The sequence below is a fragment of the Solea solea genome, chromosome 11 (assembly GCF_958295425.1).
Source record: "Solea solea chromosome 11, fSolSol10.1, whole genome shotgun sequence".
In the NCBI taxonomy this organism is placed as follows: Eukaryota; Metazoa; Chordata; class Actinopteri; order Pleuronectiformes; family Soleidae; genus Solea; species Solea solea.
The window spans coordinates 16,197,787-16,210,457 of record NC_081144.1 but is presented as its reverse complement, the minus strand read 5'-3'; the positions used below and the strand labels follow the sequence as shown (position 1 = coordinate 16,210,457).

General features: G+C 38.2%; 1 protein-coding gene across 1 annotated transcript; it reads left to right on the top strand.

Annotated features, from left to right (window-relative positions):
• Window positions 1–5,923: 5,923 nt before the first annotated feature.
• ndufa4l2a (NDUFA4 mitochondrial complex associated like 2a) lies at window positions 5,924–9,826 on the top strand. Its single transcript, XM_058643379.1, has 4 exons — window positions 5,924–6,083; window positions 7,485–7,570; window positions 8,619–8,679; window positions 8,769–9,826. The coding sequence occupies exons 1-4, from the start codon at window positions 6,039–6,041 to the stop codon at window positions 8,823–8,825; spliced, it is 249 nt and encodes an 82-aa protein (XP_058499362.1). The 5' UTR covers window positions 5,924–6,038; the 3' UTR covers window positions 8,826–9,826.
• Window positions 9,827–12,671: the final 2,845 nt, after the last annotated feature.

Sequence of the window (12,671 nt, the reverse complement as noted above, 5' to 3'; positions counted from 1 at the left end):
ACGGAGGAGAGAGGCGCTGTCTACTGGTCTGTAATGATAATATTATACAATATAAATTATGTTTTTATTGTTGTGTATGAAATTATTTATTTTGTTTATTATAATATTGCGAGAGCCACAAATAGCTTTATTAATGGCTATTGGTTTGTGATTTTTTTTTAACAAATGTGATAAAATGTATTTATTCTATGATTCATTCATTAAGTTCTGAGAGACAAATGGAAAGTCTATCATTAGTGAGATCACTTTTAAACACACAAAATGCGGGGAAACACTCATCTGTGTGGATAAATGACATCTTCACCTTCAACAAGTGAAAGATTTTTCTGACTTTTCTGACTTGGCTGTATTTTTTTCTTTCAGTATCTTACGTTTTAATTGATAGAAATCATCACAGGTAAAAGTATGTTTTATTTTTTAATTTGAGTTTAAATCCAACCCTTACAATATTGTTGCAATGTAGTATTCCACCAATAGATGACATAAATGAACAAATTGAGTGTGTGTGTGTGTGTCTGTGTGAGAGAGAGAGTCTGTGTGTTATATTTTGAGAAGGTGATGTTTGTTGGTGAATGTTGATTTTGATATTGATAAATTCTTGTTCATCAGTTGGTATCATTATCAATACCATACCAGACACCACACAGTTTTGTAGGACTGCAATGATTAATGGATTATTAATCAATTACTGATTCATCAAACCAGGTCCTGGCAGGTCTGTGTAGGAGTCTGCCAGGTGTGTTTTCTGTTCTGTTCTGTTCTGCTCCCCACAAACCTAAACTTAACCAGCTCCTCAGAAATTAGGTTCAGCCTAATCAGGTTTTTGGTCTCCATGGGGACTACTGGTCCTAACAAGGTCAATATTTATAACAGAAAATATCCCAAAGAGGACATTACATTAACTTACATTTATTTTCTGGAGACTTACCTTTAACCATAACTAAGCTTAACTTAACCGTGACTAACCTTAACTGTAAACTCATCCTATTTGACATGTCTCAACCTTAAAATGTAATAATTTACATGATGAGGACTTGCTTTTTGTCCCAATAATGTGACTACATAAACAGATTAGGTCCCCACCAAATAAGTAATTCCTTATGCACAGGTTTCGCACAGCTATCCTTTTAAGGCACTGACTTCTATTAATTTGGACAGCCAAAAAAAAGCATTATCCCTAACCTAAACCCAGTTCTAACCCTGACCCTAAAACCAAGTCTTAACCCTCAGAAAGCCCTTTAAAGAAGTGACAACCAGCCAAAGTGTCCTCACTCCGTATGGTTTATACAAGGTTTGGTCCTCACAAAGCCACACACGCACCCCCCCCCCCCCCCCCCCCACACACACACACACACCATGGCAGAGTGGGACTAATCAGACTCTGAACAGACCTGCCAATGATTGGCTTGAATTTACATTCACAAGAGGGATTAAAGGGGGAAGAAAGTTTAAAAGTAAGTGAAGAGGATTTATTTCTGTGGCTACGGCAAAATACAGAATGACTTACTTAAAAACAAAACTTTAAGTGCAACATAACAATAACAATGTTTTTTCTTGAGATTCATTCCCATACTGTTATCATGTTTAGCCAGTAGGGCTGCCACTATTCCTTCTGTTATGTACCATAAACAAGCAGGTGCATATTTTTTGAGTCTTTTCTGGGAATAAACCATGGTCATGGTGCCTATTTATTCCTAACCTGCTTTTTCCTCTCTGTCGTGTGCGCTGTCACCATCTTGCCAGTCGCCTCTGATGTACAAGTCAAATTCACTGCTTGGGTTGATAAATGTCATCATTATGTGAGGTTTCAAACAGTTCATGTGATTGTGTAGATACAGCATGGACAGTGGATCGTGTGTGTTATTAAACAACCCTGGCACTTTATTATTGGCCCCTGTTTGGACAATAGTGCTGGACAGTGTCCAATTAGGAGGATTTATCTTTGAGCAGCAGTGCTGCAGGTCAGCAGGGTCACCAGACAGGGCTGAGCTCATGTCACACAGTCCTGTGTTGGAGGGGTGGAGAAAATCAAAACCAAGAGCTGGCAGTTTGACAGATGCACAATGAAATATTTTTAAAGCTTTTTCCTGTGTAAAAAAACTTCCGCTTGTCAAAAAACGAGTAATTCTGGGGGAAACATCACGATCCAGTTCTATCGCTCTTTTTTAATGAGAGCAGATGGGTCTTCGTGGTTACAGGGATTAAAATAGCCTGTTAGCAGAATATCTCGTTGGCATGGTTACATACGGCATATTCCAGGTAACCGCAGGGATTGAGTTAAGTCCCAGTTTGATCTTTGTTGCAGACAACTTGACAGTTTCCACGTCTCATGTGTCTCTTCAGTCCAGATTAAATTACTGAAGAAAAAAAAAAGATGGCCTTGTTTGAGGGTGGGAAGCCAGTGAGGAATCATGTCATCATTTCTACAAACTCCCAGTTTATTAGGGCTCCTGCAGGAGGGAGGAGGCGCAGGTTGTGAACCATCTTCATGGAGAAACCTGTTGCAAATGCAAATGTGTGGGAATCAGTTAGTTGTTTTTTCACTGTAAGCTTTCCGTCCCTCTATTGTCACTTTCATCTTAAAATACACCTTAAATCCAGCAGTAATGAAATATGTTTTTTGGTACAGTGTGCAAAATGTTGCAACATTTATTAGTGAAATTGCACGTTGCACTTCCCTTCCAAGTGTGATGGACAGGGGTGTCCAAACAAAGAGAGCCAGACTTGATAATGGGAAGATTCTCGGGGGCCACTGGTCCCTTCAGTTAACTTTTGTTAACAGTAAAAGTTACAAGTGCACTGTTTAATATCAATTTTATTTTCATTGTCACAATTATCATTGTTAAATGGCAATGTAACCAAATCTAAGCCACATAAGGAGTGAACAACTTAAAAGAAACAAAACAAAACAATTATTCTGCCTTCCTTTCACATCTGGAGTCAGATAACATGATAAGCAAGATTTGAGTGGATTTATATATCTGTCCCAGTCCGTCCCTGACCATAAATAATATGTTGGAGAACATATGTGGCCTTCAGTTAGCATCAAAACTCAAAAGATTCTTCTTGTTGTCTTTTGTGGTGGTCCAAAACGGGCAGGCTCCATAGAGGCGACGTGGCTCCTGATATAAAAATTAAAGGTTCACTCTGGGTAACGAAAAACAACAATTGATACAGCAGGTGTTTTGTCTTCAATCTTTGTCAACAGAAAATAAGTTTACACACTGGACCTTTTAGTAAAATTAGTATCAAACATACAGAAGGGTATTTTAAATATACTAATATATGTGAAAAAAATATGTGGATTGGAATAAAAAATACAGTTTTACTCAAAACAGAAATGTATTGAACGTTTAAAATAAAGTAAAATATTCTGCTGAAAGTCACACAGAGTTTTAAGTTGATAAGGTAATATTAGATGTGACATCTGACAGCTGCTGCCAAACTGCAATTTTCACATTATGCTCTGAAAAGTTCAAGTTCAAGTTTGACTTCTGTTTGTCTCATGGGATTTTTATAGCGAACAGATTCAGTGCTGTTTGACTGCTGCCTTTTTCATCTCAAATGTCAGGGATTCTCATGAGAAATCCATGGCAATGTGCAGAGCAACTGACCACTGACCACAAGAAATGTTAATGCATCCGCAAGCTGATTTTTTTTTTTCCAGGTTTAAAATTCTCAATGTATTTATTATAGATTAATTATAGCAACCATGACTTCACACTATTATATGCAGCCAGTTCCAGACAGCATATATATATATATATATATATATATAAATATTTATACTTTCAAAACTGTGTTCCCTTTAGAGTTTCTTGATGATTCAGTTGGCCACCATCTCACAGAGAAGCTCACAGATCAGCAGGAGCAGCATCAACATTATATGAACAGATTGGCTTAAACAAGGACTGTGATTTCCTGCCTGGCAGAGAGCCGTCAAGCAGGAAATGTAATAGCCATTAGTTATTTTTAATGGAAGATAATGCACCAGAAATCTTTCTCTTTTCGTCTGGTACCTTTAAAAAAAAAAAGTTTAATTTCTGCTACACAAAGATTAGGGACAGGTGTCAGATTCTGTAGAATAACCTCTCATCATCTGCTCATGTGTTCCACTGCTTTAAGAACTCAACGATGGCTACATTGTGTCATACAGCATGTTTAGCCAAATCTTTCTTTTTATTGTATGAATATTTACAGTCTGACAAAAGTGACAATATGACACTGCATTTCAACCTAAAAGCAGCTGCCGTGAGCATTTTCATACTAAAATTTATGAATAAAGAAGGCTATGATGTAAAACCAGCTTTGAACACATGTGCGATCCATGATATTCCATGTAAATTGCATAATCTGGAACTTAAAACAAATATGTTCCTGTGGTAAACAGCTGATAATCTTACAGACGTCACTTTTAATTCCCTGTCAGGGAAGTGAATCATTAAGGGATTGAAGTGATGTGCTGCCTCCCTAATGAGATACAAACATGGCTGTGATTGTGCTCCGTAATGGTTTTTTGGAGGGTCAGTGGACTTTGTTTGCCAAGACAGAAGAAGAAAGATAATTCGTGAGTGGTTTTGAAGAGGAAAACAAAAATGAAAACAAGACAGACAACACACAGTGTTGCACATTTTCTCACAATAGTTGTATTGACCTACTCCCTGAGAATGATGTGTTAAAATGAGGGAAAATGTGTTACTAACCACCGTACCAAATTTGAATGATTAAAAAAAAAAAAGTCTAGTGTGATGATGGTTTAAACTACAAAAGACAACATTCTCTGTTGTTAGTGGGGAAGTAGGTGAACGTTGCTGTTTATCAGTGTTTGTACAACAGAAATGGTATCAAAGCACGTGTAGAGTGTATGTAGATGCAGAGAAGTGACCATCGTCCCAACTTACATTTTTTCCTGTTCTTCTTCCATACTTCATTTTCTCATTATTAGGAATTTTAACTTAAATAAAGTGCCATTTTAAAACATTTTAAGTGCAATTACAAATGGTAAACCAATGTTAACATGTGCTGAGGGGTTTTATATTGTTACAGCATTGGAGAAGGAGTTATGTTAACTATGGCTGCAGTGCAGACACACCTAAAAATGAACCGAAGACTGAAGAGAAACTGTTCTCAGTCTTTATGTCATAATTCCTTTCTCCACATCTGTCATTTTCTAAGATAAACAAAATCTCTGCATTTGCTTTACTAGCTTTACTGTTTCTATGTCTTTATAATTTATCCACCCATTTCCTTAAGGGTAAGTGAGCATTCAAGCTCAGTGAAGTAAACGAGGGAGAAAAGGCCTCTCAGTTCTCTGCTGGAGTTTACATTACATCTGCTGATAGCAAACACACTCTCTCTCTTTGTCTCTCTCTCTCTCTCTCTCTCTCTCTCTCTTGCCTCCTCTCTGTTTATCTGTCAGTCACTCCCTCCTCTTCTCAGCACTCACACTGTATCATGTCAATAACTTTTTCTCAACTCTTTTTCTTTTTCTCAAACCACAGCTCAAATACTAAATGAACTATTATTATACATTATATCGCTACTCATTACTGCTAACATTAATATTTTAATATTTTCCTCATCCGCTGTTCATCATCGGCGTGTCCTTCACTGAGGTTCACAATGACGAGCTGGAAACAACCCCAGTTTATCCTCTCTCGATGTGAGGGTCTAAGGACAGAGGGTGTCACTTGCTGTACAGACTGTAAAGCTCTTCGAGGCAAAATGTGTTTGTGATGTTGGGCTGTATAAATGAAATTGGCTTGACTGATTGAAGACCCTGATATGAGTTAGAGGTATTGTTCTAAATAAACTACCACACAGTGCAAACACTCCAGTGAGGGAGGTAAAGTAGCTGTAATCAGATGTTAAATGGTCACTTTCTCCTCCCCCTCCTCCTCCACTCCTCCCTCCACATGCACAAGGCAACAGGTCCAAATCCTGTCCGTGCACAGCTCTGCAAATCTTGTGTTCTCTGCTAACAAGGGCCTCAATTACTGTCTTTGAAGAATTTCTTGATAAACTCATAAACTGGAGCGATGATATTTCGGACAGTTGTAGCAAAAGCTAAAAAGCACCCTAGCGTAAGTAGTCTTTAATTATTTCCTGTTTGTTTCCTTTTTCCTGTTGTGCTCATAATCTGTTGTTGCAACAAAAAAGATGCTATAACATGTAGATTAAGTTTGCAAAGGAATACAGAAAGTGTCTGTGTGGTCCACTTTCCTGAATTTATTATTATTATTATTGAAATTGGATGTGCAACATTCAATGCAGTCAGTATCTGCAGTCTCTAATAGTGAGAATGCATTTATAGATCAATGCAAAATGTTTTTTTATTTCATATATTCATTCTGTATATTATTCAACTTCAGTGCTACACTATCATCAGTATAAATGCATTTGTGTTAACTATAGTAGCTTTGTTGCTTCAGGTCCCCCACGATATGTGGATAGGTTTTTCATTTTTATGTTTTTATAATTTCTACAGCCTGCAAATATTAATATATAGAAACACAGAATTAAGAAATATGATAAAAAGATATTGCACAATTACAGCAATTGTGTAATTGGGTCATATTTTAACTCTGACTGAGTTTCTTTAGTGGCACAGCTTAAGACTTTAAAAACACCCGTAACCTTCACAAACCACACACATCTAAACTGACAAAAAGCTGGAGTAAAATAAATTTAAGTTGGCCCTGCAGGGGACAGGATTATCTCTGCTTTTATTTAATTTTATTTTTCTACCAGCTCCGCTGTCAGAGAATGATGAAGTGACAGAGTTTTAAGTTTTTGTCATCAGCGTCCCAGGAGACAGAGGGAGAAACTCCAGGGACAAAAGCTCCCTGTGAGACTCCACTGTTATAGTGCCTTGATATCATCCGGACAGACAAACAGGCAGAAAGACAGCAAGAGAGAGTGAGAGAGAGTGAGAGAGAGAGAGAGAGAGAGAGAGAGAGAGAGAGAGTGAGAGTGAGAGAGAGAGAGAGTGAGAGAGAGAGAGTGAGAGTGAGAGAGAGAGAGAGAGAAGCTGCAGGGAGCAAATGCCTCAGAGACTAAAAGAGCCTCCTTGATCAACTTACAACAATCAGACAGACATGGAGAGTCAGATGAGGACAGAGACACGCAGAGGGACAGACAGGCAGTACTGAGACAGAGAGACAGATGGAGAGTCACCCGAAATTTGATTTATATTTAGGTTTTGCCTGTGTTTACACCTCTGCCGCAAAGTCATGTCAATACATCCATTCATTCTTTCATCCATCTTCTAGCGCTTTATCCTCCACATGAGGGTCGCAATACAACTGTAGGAGCCAGTGTTAAGTTAGTTTTAGTTTAGGGTTAGGTCGGGTGGGTGGTGCAAGATCACTTGTTACAATGTAATTCATGAACAGTTGAAGTAGTTAACTGTTGGCCTTAAGCCTTTGATTACTACAACAACATTACCTAAATTTAATCATTTGATTTTCTCCCTCTGCCCACAGCTCATCCCCCAGTTATTCTTCATCTGTCTGGGGCTAGGTGGCGCGTCTCTGTATCTGTTACGGCTGGCCCGATCACCCTATGTTGTGTAAGGATGTTTAAGCTATTCACTTTGATTCTATATGAAAAAGAACACTCTGTGTAATATTAGAGCATGATTCAAGCCGAAATAAATGACAAACAAGACATGGATGGGTTTCATGGCCTTTATTTTTGCATTATCAGACAACTGCAACAGCAGGAAATAAAGTTTCAAAGAGCCTTGACACTTACTCCATACCACAAAAACTTTATTGAGGACAACGTTACAATCAAGAACGGCTCTCCCTCAGGTCAGAATCATGATCCGGTGTAGAGTTTCCATAGGTCAGAGTGATTTTTGTATCATGCTGACCTGAAAGGTATGATCCACACCCAATCAAAATGTTGTTCTCACTTTAGTTTTTGTGTGATGGAATAACTGTGCAGGCTCTATCCTCCTGTGCACAATGCATTTGCTGTGTATTGTTAATATGTGTGTGTTTTCCTAGATTTAAAAAAAACCCCAACTCTCTTATTACATGAATAAATATACATGTTTAATTAAACTCTGCCCTTCTTCCTCGTTATATCTCCTTCCTGAAATGCAGATGTGCTAACATTTTAATGAGGCATGTGGAGAGCAGGAGAATATTTTTTCACTATAATTACACAGAAGAATGTGTTTAATTATTAGAAATAGAATCTGACCACAGGATACATCGCTTCCTTCCATTTCTCCCTCAAACTGCCTCTTGTGTGGACATCCTCTGCCCCTGCTGCTTTCCAAACTGTTGATCTAGCCATTATGATGTATCACTAAAAACATACACAGCTAAGTGCTTTTAACAAGAGCTCACAGGATGGTGCATTGTCTCATCTCTTTGTGGAACAACTTTTGACAACCTTGATGAAATTATTAGACAGAATGTCCTCAGTGGTGACACAGTGGGTTTAAAGCATGTGGTGTGTTAAGTTTGAAATAAAGCAGCTCCCAGGGGTATCAGTAAATATTGACATGCATGGCTTGAAATGAGATCTTTATTTATGTAGATCTGATTCCCAAACAGTCTAATATGATGCCAATTCATTCCATGTGTGTGCATCTGTGTGTTTAGCTGGAACAGGACCAAGGACCCTGAGCCTTGGAATAACCTCGACCCCACATATCAGTACAAGGTGACAGAGTGCACATGCTCTCTCTCTCTCTGAAATTTACATTTTTGTTTCAATGCAGATATCATACTCTTCTTCTTCCCCCCACACAGTTTGCAGCCATCACCACAGACTACAAAAACCTGAAGAGGGAGGGACCCAAGTTTTAGATGTCAAAAGTGGAGAAGAAGGATCCAGCCCAGTTTCATTCCCCTTCCTCATGCACATCATTGCCAGTGGAAGGTGAAATGTTTTCTGATAAGCTGGTGACATCGTTAATGTAGCTGAGATTGTCATTTAATAACTCTGAAAAGTTAGAGTAAGTTCCACATGTTTACATTAAAGGTACAGTGTGTAACAAGTAGTGAGTCTTCCGGTGAGACTGCAGATTGGAACAAACAGAGGACTCTTCTTCACATCACTCCCTTTCCTACGTGTGTCAAGGAACTACAGTAATACCAGAATAAATGTTGATCTTCCATTTTAGTGTAGCTTGCATTTCAAAATGTGAAATGTACACTCTGGCTGGTTTCTCCATCTGGGCTGCTGTTGAAACTTGGCGGCTTCCGTAATGCAAGGCTATTGCCTAAAGTACATTATGAAAAATGTATTCCAAATAAGCAAGTAAACATTAACACAAACTCACTTGTGGGTAGTCTATTCATATATTTATAACATTTTTTTGCCAATAAACCACTCTAAATGTTACACACTGGACCTTTAATAGCTCTAAAGTGGAGCATGTGAAAACTGAAAAGTTCCATAATGTAACATTTCTTCATTTAAATCTACCGAGCATACGGCATAGTATACATAGTGTAGTATGCACATGCTCCCTTTATGCCTGAACTTCCCTGCTGTGTTTTGCTTGCATAGATAAAAATATTTAGATTTGGTGTAAATTAAAGAGATCAAAAATACAACACAGGTATCTTTGTTGTTCACTACACTGCTATGATTTAGAATTTTGAAAGCATTTATCTACTCCAGGCTGTTATGTGCAGCTACAGGCACCTGCTACAATATTCTCCCTGTCTGCGTTTCTTCATAACTGTCACATTTAACAGTTTAGCATCCACTAAACATCTGCAATGACTGTGTGAGTTATGAACAACGGCAGAGATGGAAGAATGGAGCTGAATTCTTACAACAAATAAACATTTTAATTCACGTTTGGCTATGAGTATTTACTTTTTAATCTGTGCTCTCTCTCTCTCTCTCTCTCTCTCTCTCTCTCTCTCTCTCTCTCTATCTCTCAAACACACAGGTGATTTTCTTTAAACACCTGCACAGTACTGAGTCAGATACAGATCTCTTTCCATGTCCTAAGATAAAAAAACACAATCAGTAACTGTGATGGAACATCTGCTGGCACTGCAGCTGGCGCTGCTTTTATATGACCACAGTGTGTGTGTCTGTGTGTGTGTGTGTGTGTGTGTGTGTGTCTGTGTGTGTGCGCATGCATGTTTTTGTGTGTGACAGTAGTCCCATGTCTTTGATCTGCGACAGCAGTGGCAGGATGTTGAACAGTCTCCCAGCATGGTGTTGACGCATCACAGCAGAGCATGGTGAAAACAACAGATACACACACACACACACACACACACACACACACACAAACACGCACACTGCATTGACAGTAATTCAGTTGGACATCCTAAACAAAGCGTTATCCCTAACCTTAACCTAACCACTCTTAACTTAACCAGTTCCTCCGCTATGAGGCTCTGCCTCATCAGGACCAGGTCCTGACCAGTGATCCTCGTCCTGACAGGGTCAGTGTTTATGACAGAAAAGGTCTAAAAATGGAAAAAATACAAGTTTAAAATCACACACATCCTGATAGCTCTCTGTGCTGCAGAAACAGACATATGCACTGCTCATGGAATGAAAATGGAACACTTCCTTGTTGTTAGATTGTATTTGTATACAAATGAAGATTAGTTGATTGATTGATTGTTTTTGCTTTATTCTTCTGAAGATATTTTTGAGCATTTACCTATATGCCATAGTTTTATTCTGTGAGTGGATTACAAAAATGAATATTAATCTCTCAGAAGACCATGTTTTTGTTTGTCCCTTCAAACTGATGCACAACATATTGTCCTGATTTCCAAGACTTTTAATTTTCTTTATGTTCTCTAGTTTCCTCCCACAGTCCAAAAACATGCAGATTTGAGGAATGGGGAAATTAGGACACTACATTGACTGTAAATGTCAGTGTGAGGGTGAATGGTTGTTTGTCTCTATGTGGCTCTGTGATGTACTGGCGAACTGTCCAGGGTGTACCCCACATTTTGCCTTATGTCAGCTGGGATTTGCACAAGAGTACCTCTCATATACTGCTTCTGAAGGATAAAATACACAAACTTTCTTACAGGAGCAGCTTTGTTCAGTGAAGTTGAGACTCAACTTCAAACGTCGCCTTCAGCTCTCAGTGCTCATATTCACCTCAGTGTTGCCAGGTTTATCCTCCCTGTAACAAAGAGAGGGGATGAAGCATGAATAAGAATAACGTGGATTAAAAAAAAAAACACCCTTCCTTCTAACGGCACAGAGATTGTTACAGCAACAAGGAGCATTCTAGTGGCCCAAAACCATGGAAAATGTCGGCTCAAATGACTTCCCTGAGGGACATTTAAAAGCCTTAAGTGCACATACACACACACTGCGTCAAAGGAGTTGTCAGGTCATGAGAAACATGCACAGAGATGAGGCAGATGAGTCACTATTTGCGTTGTGATGCCGCATGTGTGCGTCTATGTGTCCTTGTGTTTGATATCTGACGACAGAGCTGAGAGCTTCCCTGACCTTTGAGCTATAATTCAGCTGGACACTCTCCATGAAGAGGACACTGTCCTCCTCCAGCAAACACTGCAGCAGTAACCTTAAGCTAAACCAAGAACCAAAAGTACTCACACTTTACCTGCATGCTGTTATTTTACTTTTACATAATTTTAAATACTGTTTTAACGATAAATGTTGCATGTTTTTAGTACCTTTTGTATTAACATTGGTTTCTATTTCATTGTTGTTCTGTAAACTTGTGATTTCAACTTTACTTTCAGTTTTTAAGGTGACACTGTTTTACATCTCCATGGAATACAGATGAAAAAAATACAGAAATGTTCCTCATACCTGTTTGAATAAACCAATACATAAATAAATAAATGAATAGATACAGAAATAGATATATAAATAAAGAAGTCTGTCCCAAAACAAAAACGTCCAGTTAATCAGATCACTTCTTCAGTGGAATAAATAAATAAAAACATTAGAATAAAATGACTTAGATAATAAAGAGGTGTTGAGCTCAGCCAAATCTTACTGCAGCATTTAAGTAAGATATATTTTTTAGGATAGTGAAATCCTACATAATTTTCTTTTTCATGTGTACATAAAACTGTGTGGGTTTATTAGTGTTATGTAATGAGGAATCACAGGGTGACGTAAACATGGAGTATAACAACAATAAAAACAGATTTGTTGGAACAGCTGAGTGGAGAAAGTCTTGGTTGGCTCCAACTATCTTCCTGTCAGATCTGTGTCTCTGACAAAGATCAAGTTTTATTTTTATTTTTTCCTGAAGTCGACAGTGAGAGAAAATGAACAGAGGAAATACCAGCAGCTTAACAAAGATCAGTGTTTATAGAATCAGAGGAGTCTTCTACTTCCTTTGACTTGCCTGTAAACACAAACCATCTCTATCAAACGAGACCGGTGTAAATCATAACAATGAGCTTGAGAATTCAACAAACTTTCATAAATATAATTTAGCTCTAGTTTTTTTATAGCAACCGAGAGATTTGACATACAGTGGAAAATCATTCCCAATAACAAGTTACATTAAAGGTAATGTTTTATAGGAAAAACTCATTTTGACAATGTTTGTTTTGCTTAACTATTTCCTGTTTTGTGGGTATAAACTGAGCATGTGTTCAATTCCCAAGACAGCTGCTCTGAGTTTCCCAGGACCTGGGACAAAGCCTGACAGTGAAGAGGGCTCTTGAAAGAGT